The sequence below is a fragment of the Trichomycterus rosablanca genome, chromosome 11, assembly GCF_030014385.1.
Source record: "Trichomycterus rosablanca isolate fTriRos1 chromosome 11, fTriRos1.hap1, whole genome shotgun sequence".
Taxonomy (NCBI): domain Eukaryota; kingdom Metazoa; phylum Chordata; class Actinopteri; order Siluriformes; family Trichomycteridae; genus Trichomycterus; species Trichomycterus rosablanca.
The window spans coordinates 7780787-7805223 of NC_085998.1; the positions used below are offsets into that span (position 1 = coordinate 7780787).

The window sequence follows — 24437 nt, forward strand, 5'->3', positions numbered from 1 at the left end:
TTCCTCCGGAAGCTCCAGTTTCCTCTCACAGTCCAAAGACGTGCAAGTGAAGTGAATTGGAGATACTAAATTGAACTTAAGTATGTTTGACATTAAACTTGAACTGATGAATCTTGTGTAAGCAGTAACTACCTGTCTTGTCAAGAATGTAACCAAAGTGTATAAAACATGATGTTAAAATCCTAATAAAATAAATAAAATTACCCCACAGTGTTGGGTCCCCACACAGGACCGTATCGCTAAGCTCCATGTAGCGACAGAGCCTGGGTGACATGGGTGAAATAAATAAATCAGTCGGTCCATTTTTTTGTGTTTCTGAATCACAGCCTCGTTCACCATGTGTATTGGTGCTACGTCTCCATGGTTACAGCTCTATCTGTGATGCTGTGGCACTGAAACGTTCCCATTAGTGCACAATTGCAGCAGCCATTATTGCTCTCGCTCCGTTTATCTTCAGCATCGCTCAGCATTTAACGCTAAACAGGGATCGTGTGGCACCAGCAAACTCCCGGAACAGAATCAGCCGGGGTTACTGGCAAAAACATCAAACATAAGAACAGGACAATGTGGGTCATTCATACAATCGATCATGGATTGCTCATCATATATATGTGATTTTCTTCCTATTAAGTCATTTCCAGTTCCCGATTATGACTCCACTGCTTTTTGGATCACCTCTGTAACACCTGATGGTGTTGGGTTCCCACACAGAGCCGTATCACATACATAGAGACACGCTAAGCTCCATGTTGACCCTAAGTGTGTACCTGATTTGGCACTGTTCTTACACCGAATGCCCTTCCTAACGCAACCCTCCTTAGAGCGCACTGACAAGTGCACCAAGTGCAAGGCTGTTTGGCCACACTTCCCCTCAGACACAGCCAATCATGTCTGTGTACATTTACATTTTTAGCATTTAGCAGACGCTTTTATCCAAAGCGACTTACAATTGAGACAGTATACATTGCAAGCAATTGAGAGTTAACAGCCTTGCTCAAGGTTCCAACAGTGGCAATCTGGCAGATGTGGGGCTTGAACCAGTGACCTTCCAGTTACTAGTCCAGTACCTTAACCACAGAGCTACCACTGCCGTACTGTGTAGTCATCCAACCAACTGATAGCATTACTAAGGTTCGAACCCCAGATCTCAGAGGTAGTACTCCAGCATGTTTTACTGCTGCGCCACTTGAGCGGCATAATTATTTACTGTAATGAATTATTAACAGTAATGAATTACAGCAGTGAGAGTACCCCTGTTCCAGAATTTTCATCCAATAATTAAAACCACTGGATGAGCTGGGAGAGATCCGGGTAATGAACAGCAGTTTTGCATTACCTGAAGGAATTGTGTATTGTGGGCTATACTGCTTTAGAAGATCAGTAAGATATGCAGAATCAAAAGCATTCAGAGTGTGAAGGTCACAAGACTTTGTGTTGAGTTTGGAATTTAACAGATTGTTAGTATAAAATGAATCAGACCAGCCTAGCTGGTCTCCACATACGCAACAGCATTAACGCTAATACGTTTTTTGTGCTAACTGTGGTTACTGAGGTTGAACGTTTGTTTTTGCAGAGCTACATGAAGCCCCTGAAGCAGCCTGAAATCTCTCCGCTCTGTGATCCGTCTCTGGTGGACGAGATGTTCTACCAGATTCCAGAGATCCTGGAGCATCATGAGCTCTTCCTCGAGCAAGTGATCATCTGTGTCAATGACTGGCACGAGCGCCAGACCGTCGGAGACCTGCTCGTCCAGTCGGTGAGAATGGCATGCCTGCTTTACAAGGATTTCAACTTTGTTTTAATTTTGATAAAGGGATTAACTTTATTTTCTCTAATTAATTCCAGACCAAATTGATTTTTTTGACAATGCTGATTTTTTTTTTTTTTATTTACTACTATTATATTATTTTTGTTATTATTGTTTTCATTATTATTATTATTTTATATTTATTATTATTATTATTATTATTTTTTTTTTTTTTTTTTTTATTATTATTAATTTTTATTATCATTTTATATTTTATTATTATTATTATTTTTATTATCATTTTATATTTTATTATTATTATTTATATTATATATTTCTGTTTTATTATTGTTATTATCATTATTTTTTGGGGTAAAATTGCTGCTCGTCCCTGTTTTGGTATGAAAACATCAGTGATCACATTGTAAGCTGCCTGTATTACACAAACACATCCACAGTATTTAGCGGATGCTTTTATTCACTATGACTTACAATTGTGTTGAATACAATCTAAACAATTTAAGGCCTTGTTCAAGGGCCCAACAATGACAACTTTGCAGATGTATGGCTCGAACCAGCAACCTTCTGATTACCAGTCTAGTACCTTGACTGCTGACTAGTTGTTTGCAAAGGAGCTCCTGTCGACACAGAGCCCTGGTCTCAAACCAGCTTTTAAGATGAATTAAATTAGGATTGTGAGCTAGGACTTCTTTTCCATCATCACTGCCTGACGATACAGTCTCATTGACTTAATGGGCACAAATTCTGACAGACACAATCTTGTGGAAAGTCTTGGTTCCCAGAAGAGTGGATGATAATAAAGGAACAAATAAAAGAGAGAGCAATTTAATATAAATGCATGTGGTTTTTAAATATGATGTCCAACAAGCTCATGTCCCATTTATATAGTGTCTTTAGACAGATCATTGCCACCATTATGCAAACATGTGTTTTTGTGATTATTGATGTGAAGTGACATGACGGTGTTTTCACAACTTATTGTACAATGTCGGACAGGTAAATCTTGTAGAAGAACTGAAACCACACATTAAAAACTGCTTTTAATTATTCTGTATGACTCAGGCGTAGGGCCCTCCCACAGTCCAAAAACATGCCACCAGGCTAATTGGAAACACTGAATTGTCCTATAGATACCTAGATGCTAGATGTACAAACCAGTGCATTGTAGTGCCAGTCTAAAGCTCGGATAAAATAGGGAGGGTTGTGTCAGGAAGGGCATCCGGCGTAAAAATTGTGCCAAATCAATGCAGATCATGAACCGCCGAGAGCTGACCCCGCAACCGAACGGGACAAAGGCTGAGGAAAAAGAGTATGACTCAGGCGTACACTAGTGTGTGTGCCCGTACCAAGAAGCATTAGGTGCTATTTAGTCACTATTTGAAGTTTAAGTGCCGAGATCTAGATCTGATTTAGTCAGTAAGCTGTGTCTCACGACTGTTTTTGTTCTCCTAGTTCTCCAAGGAAGTGCTGGCTAACATTTACTCAGCATACATCGATAACTTCCTGAACGCTAAAGACGCAGTGAGGGTCGCCAAGGAAGCCAAGCCTGCTTTCATGAAGTTTTTGGAGGTATTTGCTCAGCATGTCTGTTTGTGCTTGTGATGGCTTTTGATAAACAAGGTCTGTGAAATTAAGCACATTTTGCTGTTAATTTACTAGGGCCCTAATCATTACAGATAATGACTTTTTGCCAGAAAGTGTCAGGGTGTTGATATTTTCTCTAGTAAAAATTGCTTTTCTCAAGCTGTAATGAAATGTAAATGGTTAAACTTGCATTTCTTTCTGTCTTTCAGCAAAGTATGAGGGAGAATAAAGAGAAACAGGCTCTGGGAGATCTGATGATCAAACCTGTACAGAGAATCCCTCGCTACGAGCTCATAGTCAAAGTCAGTATGAACCAGCTTGGTTTCTGCAGCCCAAATATTATGATAGAACTGTTCTATGTAAAATATTGTGCTAATACTGTGTGTGTGTGTGCGCATCAGGATCTGCTGAAACACACTTCAGAAGATCACCCAGACCACCAGTACCTGCTGGATGCTCAGAAGAACATAAAGCGATTGGCTGAGAGGATTAACAAGGGACGCCGTAACGCTGAGGAGGTGGAGCGGGAGACGAGGGTCATGCAGGAGATCGAGGCTCACATAGAGGGAGTGGAACATGTAAGGACACATTAAAGGAAAAATGTGGCTAAAGTGGCTTACTAGTAGATATGTGGATGTACCCCAGGGCTCTTTTTTTTGACCAGTGAAAAGTATTGGGACACCCCTTTTAATTACCGAGTTCATGTGTTGCAGCCACAATAATTACTAACGGGTGTAATAAATCAATTATATGAAAGTAATGATATGCATCCTACTTTGCAGCAACAGTTTAGAGAAGGTCCTTTACTGTTGTTGCAGGACTGTCCCCCTGTGCACAAATCAAGCTCTATAAACACATGAACCAAAGCTTGATTTAAAGGAACTCCAGTGTCCTGCACAGAGCCCTGACCTCAGCCCCAATTAACCCTGACCAGCTCAGGAATGAACCGGAACATCAACTGAGACTTTCTTGACCAACGTCAGTGCTCAGCCATACGAGTGCTCTTTTGACTGAATGGGCACAAATTCCCACAGTCTAAGTCTTGTGAGAAGCCTTCTCAGTTGTTGAACTAAGAAGATCACATAGAGGTCACACTTGGTTTTGAAATGAGGCAGGTCAGGTGTCCAAATACTTTTGGTGTTATATTCATGCCCCCCTCTCCACACTCTAAACGCATTGCATTACAGTAAAAATGTACATAGTCCACAGAAAGTTCACAACATATGTTGAATGCTTGTTTGCTTGAGGAATTGTAGGGAATTGGATATGACTAGACTAGATTGGAAAACCAAGGTGAAACAGGTACAGGATTGTTGATGCTAACCATTGGTGTAAAGTAGTTCTGTGAGATTCAAATATACAGTGATAGTCATGTGATGTATTTCTGCCTGTATAAACAGGGCACAATGTTGTTTTAACTGAATGGTCAGAAATCCCCACAGGCACACTGCAGCTTCTTGTTTAAAGCCTTCACAGAAATACTGTTCTGGCAGAAAAGGGCACAAACTGTACTCATAATGTCATTTCTTTTTTTTCAGATCCTGAACCCTCAGAGGAAGTTCCTGCGACAGGAAATGGTGATGGAGGCGGTAAGAACCAATGAGAAAATAAACGTTTAGGATAAAATCTATGTAAAACACAAGCTTTTCATTTTTAATAATGGTAAGCTGTAGCCCAGTGGTTAAGGTACTGGACTAGTAATCAGAAGGTTGGTGGTTCAAGCCCCATCACTGCCAGGTTGCTACTGTTGGGCCCTTGAGCAAGGCCCTTAATTTACAATTACTCAGACTGTATACTGTATTTGTAATGTAAGTCGCTTTGGATAAAGATGTCTGCTAAATGCCAAAAATGTAAATGTTAATAGCAAAAATATCAAGTCCTCGCGTGGCACAGCAGTAAAACACACTAGCCCACCAGTGCTGTGATCTTGAGCTCTGCTGTCTGCCGGTCAGGCTCCTACACAGATACATGATTGGCTGTGTGTCTCTAGGGGGATGGACAGTGGCCGAACAGAAATTCTAGTTGCTGAAACAATTATGACCTCTGCTGACCGTTTCAAGGCGGCTTCAAGGGGTTGGGTAGGGTTGAGACCAGAGACTGCTGAGACCACGCCCTTATTGGGTGAAAAGGAGTGATTGGCAGCTGCCTGCATGACAACCTCTGCCCTCCTTGATCTGAGATGTTGGTGGCAGTAGTGTTGCGAGAGAGAGAGAGATAAGCTCGAATTGGACACGACTTCATTGGGTGAAATAGGGGAAAAACAAATAAATAGAAGATTTAAAAATTAATAAATGGCGCAGCTGTGAAATACGCTAGCACACCAGAGCTGGGATTTCAAAAACGTGTCGAATCTCAGCTCTGCCATCCGGCCGGGCTGGGCGGCTACATGATCAACGATTGGCTCTTGTTCAGGGTGGGATGAGCCGGACAAGGGTTCCTCATAACTGGTGCAATTACGACCTCTGCTGGCTGATTGATGGCACCTGCGCAGAGTTGGGGAATAATGCTGATCAGGGTGTGGCTCTCCATGCACAAGGCTGATTCGCATATGAACTCGCCTAGTGCAGGTGAAAAGATGCAGTTGGTACTGCACACGTGTTGAATCCAACAATTAAAAAAGTTTAACTATTTTATGTCAGCATTTTTACTGATAAATGATTCTTAGTTTATGATGCCACTTTGATTCTTGGGAGTTTAGTTCCTCTGCATAATCTAGACCCAGTAACAGTCAGTCCAGCATTTTTGCCCTTTTCATCATAAATGTTATTTTAATTATTATTATTTTTCTTTTGAAAACGTTGGCATGACGATTTGTTTAGCTACTAAAATGACTCGTTCAATAAGTGACCCCCAGATTCAACACTCACTCCATCTGTATGTATGTGTGTGTGAATGTAGAAGTCAGTCGGAGGGAAGAAGGATCGTTCTCTGTTCCTGTTCAGTGATCTGCTCATCTGTACCACGCTGAAGAGGAAATCTGGATCTTTACGTCGGAGCTCCATGAGTCTGTAAGTGACTCAAAACCAAACATGATGTCCTAAAGTTTAAACAGCAGTCATAGCAGTTACTACAAATAGAGTGTTTCATGGCGTGCAGGTGGCACATCGGTAAAAGACTCTAGCCCACCAGTGCTGAGATTGCGAGCTCTTGAGTTTGAATCTCAGCTCTGCTATCAGCCGGCCGGGCGCTTACTCAGAGGCTGTTTTTCTGTGTCACAACATCTGCTGTATGGTTGATGGTTCCTGCACAATGAGTCAGGGGATTATAGAGATTGATGCATGACTCTGCGTGCATGAAACGGATTCCAATATGAACACGCCTTGTGCAGGTGAACAGACTGCACACAAGTTGAAGTGGGTGTGTGAGAGTTGCGACCCCCTTGGTCAGCAGTGAAAGGTCAGCAGCAGTAGAGGCGAATTATGATCGAGTAATTATATACGACCAGATTGAGAGGAAAGTTTCATTTTCTACAATTTCACCAAAAACCAAACTGGTACCAAAAAAACTGAACATTTACTGCAATTAGGGTCACGGCGGCAACAGAAAGTGCAAGCCAGGAACATCCTGGACACGGTGCCAGTCCACGCTCATCTAAAGTAGCTCAGTGGTGAAGGTACTGGACTAGTAATCAGAAGGTTGCTTGTTCAGACTATCATTGGCAGGTTGCCACTGTTGGACCCATGAGCAAGGCACTAAACCATCAGTTGCCTGGATTGTGTCACTTTAGATAAAAGCAACTGCTAAATATCATAAATGTAAATGTGCTCACTCACTCTCACCTAGGATTGATTTGGAGCAGCCAATTCACCTTCTGCATGTTTTGGATGGTGAGAAGAGATCAGACTAAGAGATCAGAGAGCAGTAATCAGACACTGATGCAGAAGTTGGATTGTTATGTAGAACTAAACTAGAACTGGATTGTTATGTCAACTAAATTTACGTGCTTGTGCTGCACCCTAACGGGCAGATTGCAAAACAACATCCACTGCATAAACATTGAACAGTTGTTTTTGGGTGAATCGTGACTTAAGTGGCAGATTTTAAACACATTATCAGAATGACAGGATTTGGGGGTTATTTTTATGTTTTTAGTAACTTGTAGCCCATTTGTTGATCTACCCAGTTTCTTCTCTTTCTAATCCACCAATAGCACTAATAGTTACTCTCGTAATGACAGAGACATTGGAAGAAGGAGGTCTTTCTACACTGGAGCAATCTGATGTTCGTCACATCTTGGGATTTTAATTATCTCTGCAACTTGGAGCACAAAAACATTTACAAATTTGACTTGTGACAAAATCTGCTGCATTAAAAATACACATACAGCGGCTCAGGTGGCGCAGCAGTAAATCACGCTAGCACACCAGAGCTGGGATTTCGAATACATCGTATCAAATCTCAGCTCTGCCATCCGGCTGGGCTGGGCGGCTATATGAACAATGTTTGGCTGTTGTTCATGTAGGGTTAGGTAGCCAGAGAGGGACCTCATAACTGATGCAATTACGACCTCTGCTGGCTGGTTGATGGTGTCTGCACAGAGTTGAGAAATAATGCTGATCAGGGCGTGGCTCTCCATGCACAGGGCTGATTCGCATATGAACTCGGCTGGTTCAGGTGAAAAAATGCAGTCGGCTACTGCTCACGTATCGGAGGGGACATGTGTCAGTTAGCTCTCCTCAATCAGGGGCGGGGGTCAGCACCAGTAGAGAGGAAGCATAATGCAATTGGGTAAGAATCGGACGCGCTAAAAATCAGGAGAAAAAGGGAGAACATGCAAAAAAATACACATACAGCAACAATATGATTCATTTGCTTGTGGAAAATGTTTTATTATGTGAACATGGTCTTCTAATACATCATTACTGATTGATTGACTGCAGATAGTGACACACAGGGCTAGTTTGACTGCACCAACTAAAAAAAATATGAATTTTGATCCCTGGCAAAGATTGAAAAGAAAAAAATAAACCCAAACGTCAAATTTTGCTGAGAGAAAATTTATTCAGTTAGTCAGATGTAAGCCAAGAGCCAAATTAAAGCTCTGCCTTAAATTAGAAGCTGCTGGAAAACAGTTAAGTGAGCTTTACGTTGCCATGGGATCTTTTTTGTCCATGTGATCAACAACAAATGTGAGTCGAGCTTTAAGGTGCTGATTTCAGGTCAGGGTAAAGCTTGCTTGACTGTGGATAGTGACTCCTGTATTCCAGCAGCTTGTGTTTAAAGGCAGACCTAGGTTTTTTGATGGATCTTGGATTAGATCTGACCATCCGAACTTTACACTCGGCACAATGCAGTCAGACAAGTACCGTTCTCCTGGCAACCGCCAAACCCAGACTCGTCCATCGGATTGCCAGACAGAGAAGCGTGATTCATCACTCCAGAGAACACGTCTCCACTGCTCTAGAGTCCATCTGGCGGCGTGCTTTACACCACTGCATCCGACGCTTTGCATTGCACTTGGTGATGTAAGGCTTGGATGTAGCTGCTCGGCCATGGAAACCCATTCCATGAAGCTCTCTACACACTGTTCTTGAGCTAATCTGAAGGCCACATGAAGTTTGGAGGTCTGTAGCGATTGACTCTGCAGAAAGTTGGCGACCTCTGTGCACTATGCTGGAATTCACTGTTTGTAGAAGCAGTCTGCATGCCGAGGTGCTTGGTTTTATACCCCTGTGGCCACGGAAGTGATTGGAACACCTGAATTCAATGATTTGGATGGGTGAGTGAATACTTTTGGCAATATAGTGTATTTCCTCTCAGCATAAGGTGACAGTTTGGAGTCCGCTTTCATTCAGGTGAGTTTGCTGTAGAAGAATTCCAGTTGGGTTGAGGTCAGGGCATTGAGCAAGTCACTGAGCACCTCTGGGATGAATTAGAATGTTGATTGTGCGCCATCTGTGCCGGACCTTTCAAATTTGAATTTGACTGAATAAGCACAAATTCCAGCAGACACACTTGTCTGTTTATATAAACTTTTCTCAGAAATGTTAAGGGTGTTGAAGCAGGGTTTTGGAATTGGGTATCTAACAAGCTCATGTTCAGGTGTCCGCATACTTTTGGCTGAATTCGTATATATAAAAACTGATGTGATTTGTGTTGATGTGATTTGTTTTCAGTTATACTGCTGCTAGTGTGATCGACACCTCCAGTAAATATAAATTCCTGTGGAAACTGCCGCTGGAGGATGTTGACCTCGTGAAAGGTAAGAATTTGTTCTGTTTGTTTGGCTGGATGAGATGAGGAATCATGGGAGTTTGAGGTTTTTTTTATATATTATTTGTTAAAATTTCTGCAGGTTCCAATCAGGCAGCAAACAGAGATACGATCCAGAAAACCATCAGCCGCCTGGACGAGGATCTCAGTACGCTCGGCCAAATCAGCAAACTGTCCGAGACGCTCAGCTTTCCTCACCAGGTTAGTCAACACACACACACACACACACACACACACACACACACACCACTTTTATGGGCTTTAGGTAACGGAGAATCCTGGTCTCTGATTGGCTGGTTGGACATTAGTCCACCACTGCAGAAAGTTTAGGCTTAAGTTTAAGTTTGAATCTCAGCTATGCTACCGGCATGGGCCAGGCGCTCATTTACATTTTCGATATTTAGCACACGCATTTATCCAAAGCAACTTACAGTATGCGTTCTAAGCAATTGAGAGGCAACCGGGCAGTGGTGGGGCTTGAACCAGCAACCTTCTGCTGACTAGTCCAGTACCTTAACCACTAGCCTAACCGCTCAGGCACAATATAATGAGATAGTGAAGGACACGGGGGCATAGATTTTATATTGTGTGTGTATGAATGTGTGTTCATCTGAATTTTTAAGGTTAGGCACCATCATGCATGGAGAACGCCTGGCTCACCGTTGACGTTCCATTTCATCCCACAAGTGTTGGGATCCAGTTAAAGTCATGGTTCATTGCAGACCTCTGTTCAGGTCCTGAATACCAAATACCAAACCAGACCATGTTTTAATGGACCTTGCTTTGAGCACAGGAACACAAGGGTCTTTCCGTAAACTCACCACTGACGTTCCAATTTATCCTAAAAGTGTTGGGATACTGTTAAAGTCAGAGTTCTGTGCAGACCACTGGAGATCCTGAACACCAGACTCATCATACCGGGTCTTAACGGACCTTGCTTTGAACTTAGAAGCACAAGGGTATTTCCGTAAATTCACCATTGGCGTTCCAATTCATCCCAAAGGTGTTGGGAAATGGTTAAAGTCAGAGTTCTGTGCAGGCTACTGGAGGTCCTGAACACCAAATTCATTAGACCGGGTCTTAATGGACCTTGCTTTGAACACAGGGGCACAGCGGTCTTTCTGTAAATTCACTATTGATGTTCCAATTCATCCCAAAGGTGTTGGGATACTGTTAAAGTCAGGGTTCTGTGCAGGGCACTGGAGGTCCTGAACACCAGGTCTTAACAAACTAAGCTTTGAACACTGTAACACAAGGGTCATTCCCACAGAATTGGAGGCCTGTACTTGTTAGCAGTGGGTGTGGCTAAAACACCTGAACTCAGAAATTAGGTGATGAATCCACAAGTAAATCAGAAAATGTGAATGTGGGTGGAGCTTCAGTTTTAACGTTAGATTCACAGCTCTCGCGGTTGTGCCATGTGAGAGAAATGTGGGTGCCGTACCGATTGAAGATGAAAGGCTCTTAAATTATTAATAAGCATGTAGATCTCATGACCTTCTCCTCTTCTCAGAGTCTGGATGACGTGATTAAGGACCTGATGGCATCGGTGCACAGAGAATTAGCAGAGAAACAATCCCTGGCATTCAGCATGACCTTCCTGCCCACCAAGCTGGAGCTGAGCACGGCGTCGGCCGATAGCACCTTCGTCTTCGAGTTCAGCAGTCCGGACGCTCGCAGCAACTTCGAGCAGGCGTTCGAAGAGGCTAAAAAAAAGCTGGGTAATTACACACACTCTGGATTTATCTAATCCTGATATCTACAGGGTGCACATCATAGTTCATGACTAGTGCAGGACCACGTCATGATGTGGTCTTGCTGATGATAGAAACGTTTGGTTCTGCTGTTGATACTGCAGTACATCAGATACAAATTATGAATTCATTTTTACTGTCTAATTTACCCTTTGTAAAGTACACTGTATACTAGATGACTTGTGCTTTGCAACACAGGTCATCTTTCTTATACGGTGGTCAGTCGTGGCCTTAAAGGGATGCACAGGGTCAAAACAAACCTCTGATAGGCTGTGGCATTCAAACCATGCTAGACTGGTATCAAGGGGTGCAATGTGTGCCAAGAAAACATTACACCACTACCACTACCATCTTTATTTCATTTTTATCAATGCTTCATCCCGGCCAGGGTTGCAACAGGTCCGGTTCCACCGAGAAAACTGGGTGTCAGTTTCGCCAAGGTGTTTTCACTTACAGAACTGCCACTCACTGGATGTTTTTTTGTTGTTTTTTATACAATTTGGTATATGTTTTTTGGAACATTGCTTATTAAAATCTCAGAACAGCAATTTCTAACATGATCAGACCAGCCTGTCTGGCACCAACAACTCCGGTCTCATTTTTGTCTCCATTTGTATGACTAAACTTCTGGACCAGTGTTTTTTTATTTATTTATTAATTCATTATTATTATTTTCCTATTTTATTTATGCATTTTCTTCCTTTTTCTCCAAATTTAGCAAAGCCAGTTAGTCTTCCACTGCTGGGGACCCTGATTGTGCCTGTGAAGGGCATATTCATTTGACAAACACTCCCTCCGATGAGTGTGCAGTCCTTTGACCACTACTTGTTTGCCCATACTTCGGTGGATTTGAGTCTCACGCATGGAGAGTCACGCACTAACCCCCTCCACTACTGTACAGGCGCCTCAGCTACTAACCAGGGTCGTTGAAGACCCTGCCAACATCTTAGTCCAGCAGACCAGTAACCAATTTTGTGACTTGTAGCAGAGCTGAGATTTAAACTCGTAGAGTTCAGTATCTCAGTGCTGGTGTGCTAGCGGAATACCCTGCTGTGCCACACCTGTTTGTGTGTATGAAGTGTCGTCATCTGACTGTATGAATACAGTAGAACTGTAGAACCTGAGTCATACAGAATACGTAGCGCTTTTTCTCCACGTTGTTTGACATCTTTCTTTCTGTTCTCTACAGCGATGAATAAGGACGAGTGGGATCCCGAGTTCCTGAAAGCGATTCCCATCATGAAGACTCGCAGTGGGATGCAGTTCTCGTGTGCGTCGCCCAGCCACAGCAGCGTGGAGAACGTGTGTGAGGTGTGGGTGTGTAACAGCGATGGCTATGTCGGACAGGTGTGTGTTCTGAGTATCAGAGCTGAACCCACGGTGGAGGCCTGCATCGCCGTCTGCTCGGCACGCATCATCTGCATCGCCGCCGTACCTGGACTCAAAAACAGGTTCGTCTGCATACATCTACCAGCATGCACTGCAGTTTTTAGGAGTCCAAGCTCAGCTCAGGTTCAGCCTGCTTGGCCTGACGGTTGCACTTCCGAGGTCCAAGCCTCAAGAACCATATAGCTCCGCCCATTTAGATTTTTAGCTCATTTGCATAATATGCATGTTTTTAGTGATGTTAAAGTTCATTTACACCAAACACAACAAACCACGTCCTCGGTTTGTGTTAAGGTGGCCAGTCACGCTGAAAGTTAAAAACACATAATTATTTTATACTCAGTAATAAGGAGGCGTGTCCACATATTCTTGACACAGTCTATCATTTATACATGATTGATTTGCTTGAATAAATGCTTAGAAATGAATAAGTTTGTTTTGTAAACAAGGCCTTTTTTTATTTCAGAGAGCGTGTGGACTCGAAACACTCTGCCCCCACAGCCCCTCCTGAATCCGAATCTCCCCATGCGGCCTCTGTCCAGCCCCAGCTCCACATCTCCATCTCTCGCTCCTCTCCAGAACTCAGCGAACCCCCCGCACCTTCAGCACCCGACCTGGGTCCCTTTGAGAGCGACGACTCTGACGATGAAGACTCCCCGAGCCCTTCCTCCACACTGCAGAGCCAGGCGTCCCACTCCACCATCTCATCCAGCTACGGCAGTGAGTCCCACTCTTCTACCACTTCTGCTTCTTCCACATCTTCTACTACTACAGCTTTAACTCGGTTGTTTTCTTTTCTTTTTTTTTTTTTGGCTCCGGTGCAGACGATGAAAAAGCGGGCTGTAAGGACATGGCAACCGAGACCACCAGTTCAGAAGAGGAACAGGAGTTCTCTGTGCCCAGTGGGTTTGGGCAGCAGAGGCTCAGTGTGGAGAGCCCAATGGATGGACGTGCCATGCGTAGATCCAGCCGAGGCTCCTTCACACGTGCCAGCCTGGAGGACCTGCTGAGCATCGACCCCGAGGCCCATCAGAGCTCGGTGTGGCTCGGCACAGAGGATGGATGGTGGGTAACTGCTTCAGAGGGTAGCGTGGGTGCCACAGCAGCGTTTGTCCTGAGGATCCAGGTTTGGTCCTTACCTCTGGGTTCTCCCACTGTTTACATGACAGAAGGTGCATTGGCTGCTTTAAATTGTCTCCAGGTTTGGGGTTCTTCAACATTTTGGCATTTCCTATGTGACAGTCTGGCACCCTGTCTGGGTGTGTCCTTGGCCAGCGTGTGGGTGGGGAAAGCTTGTCGGAGGAGGCGGGTGCTGGTGTGCGGCTGTCCTCGACTGTCCTGTTTAAACAACCTTGACCTGATTCACCTCCACCCTCCCATCACCTTCACCCCTCATCCTCTCTCATTATTTCCTGTACAGACATGTCCCTAATTACCATTCACTTTCTCTCACACACACCCAAACACACCCACTCGCACCTTTATTCTGTCTGACTTGGGAATGAGCTTTAATTATGTGCTTAAGGACTGATTTCTTAGTCCCTCAAAGCTTTTCGTGTCCTTGTTTAAGGGCACACAATTGGCAATGTGGCAGTGGTGGGGCTTGAACCAGCCACTTTCTGATTGCTGGACCACTACATTTGTTTTGGGAGCTTTTATGGATTGCACATGTAGTCGATTGCCAGTTTTTTTATGATCACAGCAGTTGTTTTTGTCCTGTTGCTAAATAAATATATGACAATATCTGCAGGGGCGCTCGGGTGGTGCAGCAGTGCTATCGGCAGGCTGGGTGTCTACACATAGACATAATTGGCTATATCTAAGAGGGGGATGGCTGAGACCCTGTGATGGATTGGCATCCTGTCCATATAATTAATTTATTACACCTGTTAGCAATTGTTGTGGCTGAAACACATTAATTCAGTTATTATAAAGGGTGTCCCAATACTTTTATCCATATGGTGTAATTAATAGAACAGTGTGGTGAAACTCCTGCTTACTGTTGGTTGTGTTTTACAGTATCCACGTCTACCAGTCGTCAGATAACATCAGGAACAGGAAGAACAGTATGAAGATGCAGCACTCGGCCTCCATCTTGTGCATCCTGTAAGAATCCTGCGCTCGTATCATGTTGAGAGTTGCTTTTGTTCTTCAGCAGCTTAACATGACGTCATGTTGTTTTTTCTCTATGTGTTTTCTTCAGGTATCTCGACAACAAAGTGTTCGTGTCCCTCACTAATGGTGAAGTGATTGTTTACCAAAGAGAAGCAGGTACACACTCACAACATCTCGCTGCTACTTTTTTTTTCTGCGTTAGAAATACTTTACTACATACTGTTTGCATACTGATGGGGCCCCAAATCAGTATGCAGTACACAGTATGCAAGCAAAATGATTTTTCCAGTACACCAAAGATAGCTGGATGACGTACTACCCCGGCCAAAATGTCAAGTACATGACCAGAGCTATCTTCGAGGGGTACTGCATTCTATAATGCAACTCGGCCAGCTTTAACATGCTATAAAAAAGCGGGCAGAACCTTCATACATTTGTGTGCCCCGTAAAATGGTCTGCTTTTCAATACTATACTTCATACTACTACAGGGAATAATATGCAGTATACAGAATATACTGGGTATATACAGGTCAGAGGAGGCATGTGGTGCCCAGGTGCCACAGCGGGAGACTCCACTAGCACACCAGTGCTGGTATTCTGAGTTTGAATTTCAGTTCTGCTACCGGTCAGCTGGGCACCCCCTAGCAGGCACAATCGGCAGCTCCTGCAGCAGACAAAATTGTTGAAAAAGCTTCATGCTTTATTTTTCACATTAAGCGTGTTTCGTTCTGTCGAACGCGCTATGCTGTACAACATGACACGCCCACTGATGGACGTCACGGTTCGGGCTGAAAAACCAAGTATTCTGTGGTGCCAGATTGGCCCGCTAGTTCACTGTCTGGAACCTCTTTTCCGGTGGAAACACGCGGAACCGGTTCAAAATCAAGTTCGGGAACCGGAACGGGCTCCGTGCCGCGTCGGTGGAAGAAGGGGTATGTGGGGACTCCAGGGTCTCCAGCAGTGGAAGACTAATTGGCTATGCTAAATTGGGAGAAAAGGGGTAAATAAATTTGAGGGGTATGTATTTGCCTGCATAGGTGTCATGCATGCAGTGGATGTTGCAAGTGTAAATGGGAATTGGAAACATCTAAATTGGAAAGAAAAAAGATACTTGCAGTCAAACAGTGAAGGTTGGGAAAAAAAAAAAAAACACAGGTACATGCAATTCTACCCTCCACCACCAGATGACACCAAAAATCACATTGTTTTTCTGTTATCCAGTCAGATCTGTCGAGTTCTTCATACATTACATATCCAAAAATATTTGGACACCTGATTATGAGCATGTTGAACAACCCATTTTAAAAACAAATGCTATTAAAATAGAGTAACCTCTATGTACATTTTTCTTCTCACACATTCAGGAAGTTTCTGGGATCCTCAAAGTTCTCAGACTTTGTGTCTGGGTTCTCCTAGCGGCCCCGTCACAAAGATGGTTCCAGTAGCTGGTAAACTATGGTGCGGCTGTCAGAACCGGATTCTCATCATCAATACCAGCACATTAACACAAGAGGTGAGTGAAACCGAAATGGGACTGCATCATAGCGACCCCAGTTGGCTGAGAACTAAACTAATCTGTTGTGGTCTACTGTAAATGCTTGTTTAAAGTTACAATATAGAATCAAAAGTATGTGGACACCTGACCATGTTTGCTAGGCACTACATTCCATAAGCATTCATATAACTGTAACAGCCTCTGATAGGGGTGGATGTAGCTCACAGTTTAAGGTACTGAACTAGTAATCAGAAGAATGCCGGTTTAAGCCGCATCACCACCAAGCTGATACTGTTGGGCCCTTAAGCAAAGTCGTTAACCTGCAGTTGCTCAAACTGTACTTAATCATAATTGTAAGTTACTTTGGATAAAAGTCTACTAAAAGCAACAAATGTAAGTAATTTTTCTTTGAGACTTTAGATTGTTTAGAAGGTTTTAGATTGTGTCTGTGGGAATTCGTGCCCATTCAGTTATTGTGAGGCATTAATGTTGGATGAAGGCCTGGCTTGCAGTAATTTTCCTCCACATCAGACGTGCCAAACCCCAGGGCATAGTCACCCTTCCTCAAACTGTTGATACAAAATTAGAACCATATCATTTATTCATTTGTATGGAAGCATTTCTGTAAGTCGCTCTGGATAAGAGCGTCTGCTAAATGCCAAAAAAGTAAATGTGTTCATAGGGATGTCCACATATTCTTGGCCTTCTATAGTGTATTTAATATTATGCTTGATTTCGACTGGGTTCCGCTGTGTGTTTTCATTGGTGTGCTCACGTGATGGTGTTTGATTTGTGTGTTTGCAGCACTCATTTACAGTGGGTCAGGACAGCGGGCGTTGTGTGACCTGCATGGTGAGCTATGGGCAGGGGGTGTGGCTGGCACTACAGGGCAGCGCGCAGGTCCGACTCTACCACTCCACCACCTACGAGAGCATCGCCGAGGTCGACGTAGCACCTGCTGTACACAAGATGCTTGCAGGTAATTAAAACAAAATGAAGAACTTGTACATTGATCCAACAACTGAGTACCATCAACTCCAAAATTATTGGTACCCTTGTGATGAGGAACCCCTGCTTGATCGTTGTCCCTCCCCTTGTACGGACATACAGCCAATCATGTGTCCGTGCTTGAGATCAGCCGGTCAATAGCACATCTGAGATTCGAGAGCCATACAAATGCTCTTTTGAATTAAATGGGTACAAATTCCTACAGACCTACTTCAAAAGTCATGAAAAGCCTTCTTAGAAAAGTGGTGGCTGTTTAAGCTAAAAAGATCTACTTCAATACCATTTATTGTTGAAACAGGACATCCAGCAATCTCCGCTGGTCAGGTGTCCAAATACTTTTGTCCATATATTGTGGCTTCATGATGTTTCTCTGTCCCTCAGGTTCAGATGCTATCATCCGTCAGCACAAGGCAGCGTGTCTCCGGATCACGGCTCTGCTGGCCTGTAGGGATGTGTTGTGGATCGGGACGAGTGCAGGAGTGGTTCTTACTCTGCCAGTCCCACCCGTCACCTCCACTATAGGCCCGGGGGCTCTGCGGACACCCCTCGTCCCCACCGGCTCCGCTCACGGACACACCGGCCACGTCCGATTCCTCACGTCTATCGAACTCCCTGAGGGGTTCGACATCCAGTTCCCTTCACAGACAGAGACAGGTGAGTTCAGAGGGGTTTAAAATCCCAACAACACTCCTGCACTTGCTATTCATCCAAAACAACAAACATTTCCATGTCATCATGTTAGTGTCACTGCAGTGCCAAGACTGGTCCACCTCAAACATCATCCGGTCCCTATGGGTCCCTTTTTGATTTTGTAGCGCATGACCCGGCTCTCTTTAATCATGGTCTCTGTGTTTGTCTCGCTCTCAGAGCCGCCTGCTGACGGAGGGGTGCGACAGCGGCGTTCCTCCGCCCCCCTCTCTGGAAAATCCACCGTGCTGGTGATCAGCGGAGGCGACGGCTACGAGGACTTCCGCCTCAACAGCAGCAGTGAGACGGTGGGACGAGATGACAGTACCAACCACCTGCTCCTGTGGCGCGTCTGAGCTTCTCTACTCAGTCTGTACCACGCCCTCACCTCAAAAGAAGCTCCGCCCCCGCGCTGCCGGAGCGGCTGAACACTGCATCTCTGTGCATGAGAAACGGAAGGGTCGTCCGTAACGTATTCCTCGTTCCGTCGTGTTATCAAGTCGTACTCTGTCCCGTGGTGTATGAAGTGAATCTCGCGCTGCTTGTGGTGTTTTTTTGTGCTTGTAGCGTGAAACAACTGTGGAGAAGATGTGAAGATAAAAGAACTCTGGTTAAAGAACGGAATTAGAGAGAGAAAGACGATGTAAATATTCTCCGATTAAAAAAATGGACATATGAAATGAGGGTTGCAAGGACTGCTAGGAGGACGGATGATGATGATGAATGATGGACTCGTTTACGTTTGGCGTGATCGACTACTGCTCCGTCACACTGTGATCACGTAAAGAATGAAGAGCATTTGTATAAAGTACGTGCGTCACGAGAGTTCGTCTGTTCCTAACCAATGTGCAATATAAGGCTAGGGTACCTATCAAGACTACATTATATAAATATATATTTACGCACACACACAAATTAAAGCCACACTCGCCTCATCTTGCACCCTTTTCCACTAACACAGTGCCAGTGGGAACCGTTTTGTCGAACCTGGCAACATTTCTCCCAGTTTAAAAGCAAAATCATTCAATCTAAGAAATGGAGCTTTAATTCTGGATGCTGAAACGTTAATTATTATCGGCATGTCCTGCCATCTGAAAAAGTACAAGCACCAATTCCATTGAAGTTGATGTAATGAATCTTATTAGGTCACATCCGGGGAAAGAATCATGCTATAGGCTTTAAATACAGACTTTCTAAAACCCACCTGTTTAACGCTAACATTTAATCCATAACACAATCAAAATGATATCTTACTTGGCAGGCGTTCGGGTGGTACAGGGTTTGAATCCCCGGCAGTGTTATCGGCCAGGTAGGCGTCTACATACAGACGTGATTGGCTCTGTCTGAAGCAGGGATGGCCAAAGCCATGAAATAGATTTGCGCCCTGTTCGGGATGATTCTGTAAAAGCCAGAACCACTGCCACCCTGACATGGATACAGCATTGGTAAAACTTAAAAATTTAATAAAATAAAAATTTAACCTGGTGCTCAGGTGGCACAGTGGTCTGATGCACTAGCCCATCACTGCTGAGATCTGGAGCTCGGGAGTTGTGGTTCTGTTGGTTCTACTGAGCGTTCAACAGGCACAGTTGGCCGTGTCTGAGAGATGGAGGTCAAAGGCGTTTCTCATTCTTGCTGCAGTTGCGACCTCTGCTGGCTGGTTGAAGATGCCTACAGGAGAAAACGCCTCATAGAAAAGCATAGCATGACTTTCCATTCTGTCTGTGAGACTGCACCTATGGCATGCCTCCCCCCACGGGCACTTTGACCAGTCATCAGAGGTCGTCATTGACCCAGTGACAAAGAACAGTAGCCTAACGGTTAAGGTACTGGACTAGTAAGCAGAAGGTCGCTGGTTCAAACCCCACCACTGCTGGGTTGCCACTGTTGGGCCCTTGAGCAAGGCATACATAAAAACGTAAACGTAAAAATGTAAACGTTAAACGTAAACGAACCCTGTGGCAGTCATTGTCCCTCCCCCTACAGACACACAGCCAATAGTGCATATGTGCAGGCACCCTGCCAGCTAATAGCAGAGCTGAGATTCAAATTTGAGAGCTTGAGATCTCAGCACTGATGCTACACATTTTCCATCTGAATCATAGTGTGTAACTATACTAGCTCACATGAATCTAAGCTCTGCTATTGGACGGCCTGGTGTCTACACAGGCATGATCGGAAGTGTCTGAGAAGGTGCAATAGTGACCTCTGCTGGCTGGTCGAGGTGCTGCACAGAGATGGTGCATTATGAAGAGTCCTGTGTGAACCCACATCATGCAGGTGAAAAGAAGCGGTTGGGTACTGCGCATGTGTCACAGGTGGTGTGTCTTAGGTACGGTTTGCTCAGTCAGGGTTGGGGTCTGCAGCAGTAGAGAAGATACAACTGGGTAATTGGATATGACTAGAATGGGGGGAAAAAAGGGGCAAATGCAAATTCTAGCTAGTTCTAATTATGTCTACTGTTTAGTGCCATAGTATGTGGTTTGAGATGCTACACTCGTGCACTTATCATGTCAGCTGAGCAGTAGGATTGAAGCAGGTCAAATTTGAACCACTTCTGGTTTGTAAAATGACCTTTCCAATCGGCCTCGCTCCACACACATAAAGCACACTCTCGACTGACTGGATGCTTCTTACGCTGTACGAACACTAGCAAAACGCAGCCTCAAGTAGGTTGAATTGTTGTTATTAACAAAAATTGAGTTCGTCCCCCAATCCCAGGGCACTGGCATCAGTAGTCTGGTTTAACATCATGTAGTGGATCCTGATTAGGCACCAGAACCAGCACTGGCACCCTGTCAGTGGAAAAGGACTCTCAGTAGGTGTGTTCTAACACAACAGTATCACAGTCTGCTTAATCACACCTGATCACCTTATTGTTCTTGTTATTCTGTTATAACTGAGTATGAAACGTATGAGTCCGGAGTCCGTTAGGTCATTTACAGGAGCATTCGATACAGCTGTTGTGGCAAAACTGTGTACAGTATTTATGTTTTTGATTTTATGTTTTACAGCACTTAATTTATAAAGACTTCTCTTTTCCTCCTTACAAAGTGACTCGTTCATCTTATTTTTGTACAACTTGGTTCCAACAGCGTTGTGCACATCACAGACAATAAAAATGTGTTTTATGGGGTGGGTGATGTGGCTAAAACAAACTGGTAATGTGTTGTCATATTGCACAGCTGGACAAAAACACACACAGCTGATATTTCATTGATTTCTACCTCATTGTTTCTACACTCACTGTCCATTTTATCAGCTCCACTTACCACATAGAAGCACTTTGTAGTTCTACAATTACTGACTGTAGTCCATCTGTTTCTTTGCATGCTTTGTTAGCCCCCTTTCATGCTGTTCTTCAATGGTCAGGACTCTCCCAGGACCACTACAGAGTAGGTATTATTTGGGTGGTGGATCATTCTCAGCACTGCAGTGACACTGACATGGTGGTGGTGTGTTAGTGTGTGTTGTGCTGGTTTGAGTGGATCAGACACAGCAGCGCTGATGGAGTTTTTAAACACCTCACTATCACTGCTGGACTGAGAATAGTCCACCAACCAAAAATATCCAGCCAACAGCGCCCCGTGGGCAGCGTCCTCTGACCACCGATGAAGGTCTAGAAGATGACCAACTCAAACAGCAGCAATAGATGAGCGATCGTCTCTGACTTTACATCTACAAGGTGGACCAACTAGGTAGGATTGTCTAATAGAGTGGACAGTAAGTGGACACGGTATTTAAAAACTCCAGCAGCGCTGCGGTGTCTGGTCCACTCATACCAGCACAACACACACTAACACACCACCACCATGTCAGTGTCACTGCAGTTCTGAGAATGATCCACCACCCAAATAGGTGGTCTTGTGGGGGTCCTGACCATTGAAGAACAGGGTGAAAGCTGGTTAAAACAGTATGTAGAGAAACAGATGGACTACAGTCAGTAATTGTAGAACTATAAAGTGCTTCTATATGGTAAGTGGAGCTGATAAAATGAACAGAGAAACAAGGAGGTGGTTTTAATGTTATGGTTGATCAGTGTATGTGAAAATATGTATTTGAATTCTTTCATCCACTCACTGTGTGTTCTCTAAGAATACGCTGGGTCAAAGATACGCTTTATGGAAGAAAGGATTAGGTCACCCCTTTTACTTATCAAAAGGGGCACAATAATTTCTAACAAGTGTGATAAATCAATTATATATAAATAAATAAATAATATATAAAAGAAATTGTGCTTCCGACTGTGCAGCAACAGTTTAGGGAAGGCCCTTTCCTCTTCCAGAATGACTGTGTCCCTGTGCACAAAACAAGCTCTATAAAGACATGAAGAAAAGCTCAATTTAAAGAAACTCCAGTGCGCAGAGCCCTGACCTCAGCCCTACTGAACAGCTTTGGAATGAACTGGAACATCAACTGAGACTTTCTTGACCAACATCAGTGCCCAGCCATAAAAAATGCTCTTTTAACTGATATGGCACAAATTCCTACAGACATACTTCAAAGTCTTGTGAGAAACCTTCTCAGGAGAGTGGTTGTTGTTCTAGCTGAAAAGATCACATAGAGGTCACTTTGTTTTAATAGCATTTGTTTTAGCTCATGGTCAGGTGTCCACATACTTTTGGCCAAATGGTGGATGCATACCTGGCGTAGGACGTTTTATAATGTCATTTAACCTTGAAGCATGATTCCTTATGATTCTTTATTACTGAGTATGATTGATCACAGCCAGTAACGTCTCCATGCCCATATAAATAAGGCTAGTGTGACTGCACCCATTAGACCGAATCACAAGCATTACAGTCAGAAGTCTAGAAAGTAGTCCAGACAGTTTCACAAAGGCACAGGCAGCTGTATTTAAACAACTTCAGCTCCCAAGATCAATTCCTTAAATACAAAGTACATGTAAGACATCATTCATCCAAACGGTCAGGTGTCCAGGATCCAGGAGCCACTAAAAAGCTGACAGAACACGAGTGACACAAAGAGAGTTTTGTGCTCAGATAAAACAAGGATTGAGTTACTGACTAAGAAATGGTGAGGCTTCAAACCAAACAACTCTGTACCTACTGTCAAACATGGAGGTTGTAGGATTGCCAGTGAATAAAATAATGTAAAAGTAAGAAAACAGACTGTGGGATGGATTGGTGTCCTTGCCGGGGCGTGTTAATGCAGAGCGCCCAGTGATTCCATGGAAACCGGACTCACTGCAACTCTGACCAGGATAGCATAGGTAAAACATTAAAGTTTGTTTGTTTATTAGGATTTTAACGTCATGTTTTACACTTTGGTTACATTCATGACAGGAACGGTAGTTACTCATTACACAAGATTCATCAGTTCACAAGGTTATATCGAACACAGTCATGGACAATTTTGTATCTCTAATTCACCTCACTTGCATGTCTTTGGACTGTGGGAGAAAACCCACACAGACACGGGGAGAACATGCAAACTCCACACAGAAAGGACCCGGACCGTCCCACCTGGGGATCGAACCCAGGACCTTCTTGCTGTGAGGCGACAGTGCTACCCACTTAGCCACCGTGCTGCCCCAAATATTAAAGGAATTTAAAAAAAAAAGGAATTTGATACAAACAATTCCTACAGGCGTTTTAAATGTTATTGATTATATATGAACACGGTGGTGAACGTGTTCCTGTCTCTGGATCGGATGTTTGTCCAGCACAGATGCTCGACTGGATTGAGATCTGGGGAATTTCCTTGGACCACTTTTGATAGATACTGACCACTGCAGACCGGGAACACCCCACAAGAGCTGCAGTTTTGAAGATACTCTGACCCAGTCGTCTAGCCATCACTATTTGGCCCTTGTCAAACTGGCTTAAATCCTCACGCTCATGCATTTTTCCTGCTTCTAACATCAACTTTGAGAATAAAATGTTCACTTGCTGCCTAATATATCCCACCCACTAACAGGTGCCGTGATGAAGAGATAATCAGTGTTATTCTGTTGATGCATGCTCAATAATGCAGGTACACAAATCCACAGAGTTGAATCAGTTCATCTGGACACAAGTTTGTTGTAGAGATGCGTTTCGTCACTCAATCCGAATGACTTCTTCGGGAACTTTGTGAATCAGTGTTATTCACTTCACCTGTCAGTGGTCATAATGTTATGCCTGGTCGGTGTATACTGGGGTAACATATTCCACTCACTAGCTTTGTGTAATGTTAGGATCTGTCAGTGTTTCCGTCAGTTGTTAATATGGCAGGACTATTTTAAAGCCCCCCCCCCCCCCCCCCAACCCAAATCCCTGTAGACACAAACTCACTGATACGACAGCAGGAATGTTAGTGCACGTATAGTGAATTACAGTGCACACACAGACCGCTGCTTAGATTCATTGTTTCATAGTGAATGAAAAGTCAGTTAGCCGTTTGTTTAGCCAACATGGCTGTGTG

General features: G+C 43.9%; 1 protein-coding gene across 1 annotated transcript in view; it reads left to right on the plus strand.

The window, feature by feature from the left end:
* Positions 1 to 21064, plus strand: part of LOC134323557 (rho guanine nucleotide exchange factor 17-like) — a 109895-nt gene extending 88831 nt beyond the window's left edge. The window contains exons 3-20 of the mRNA XM_063005098.1: positions 1574 to 1756; positions 3221 to 3337; positions 3562 to 3654; positions 3754 to 3930; positions 4891 to 4941; positions 6251 to 6360; positions 9469 to 9554; positions 9648 to 9766; positions 11079 to 11286; positions 12509 to 12770; positions 13172 to 13425; positions 13530 to 13770; positions 14725 to 14811; positions 14909 to 14976; positions 16186 to 16334; positions 17121 to 17295; positions 17706 to 17978; positions 18192 to 21064. Of these exons, the coding sequence (XP_062861168.1) occupies positions 1574 to 1756; positions 3221 to 3337; positions 3562 to 3654; positions 3754 to 3930; positions 4891 to 4941; positions 6251 to 6360; positions 9469 to 9554; positions 9648 to 9766; positions 11079 to 11286; positions 12509 to 12770; positions 13172 to 13425; positions 13530 to 13770; positions 14725 to 14811; positions 14909 to 14976; positions 16186 to 16334; positions 17121 to 17295; positions 17706 to 17978; positions 18192 to 18367 (2829 nt within the window). The 3' untranslated portion in view covers positions 18368 to 21064. The remainder of the gene's footprint in view (positions 1 to 1573; positions 1757 to 3220; positions 3338 to 3561; positions 3655 to 3753; positions 3931 to 4890; positions 4942 to 6250; positions 6361 to 9468; positions 9555 to 9647; positions 9767 to 11078; positions 11287 to 12508; positions 12771 to 13171; positions 13426 to 13529; positions 13771 to 14724; positions 14812 to 14908; positions 14977 to 16185; positions 16335 to 17120; positions 17296 to 17705; positions 17979 to 18191) is intronic.
* The last annotated feature ends 3373 nt before the right edge of the window (positions 21065 to 24437 follow it).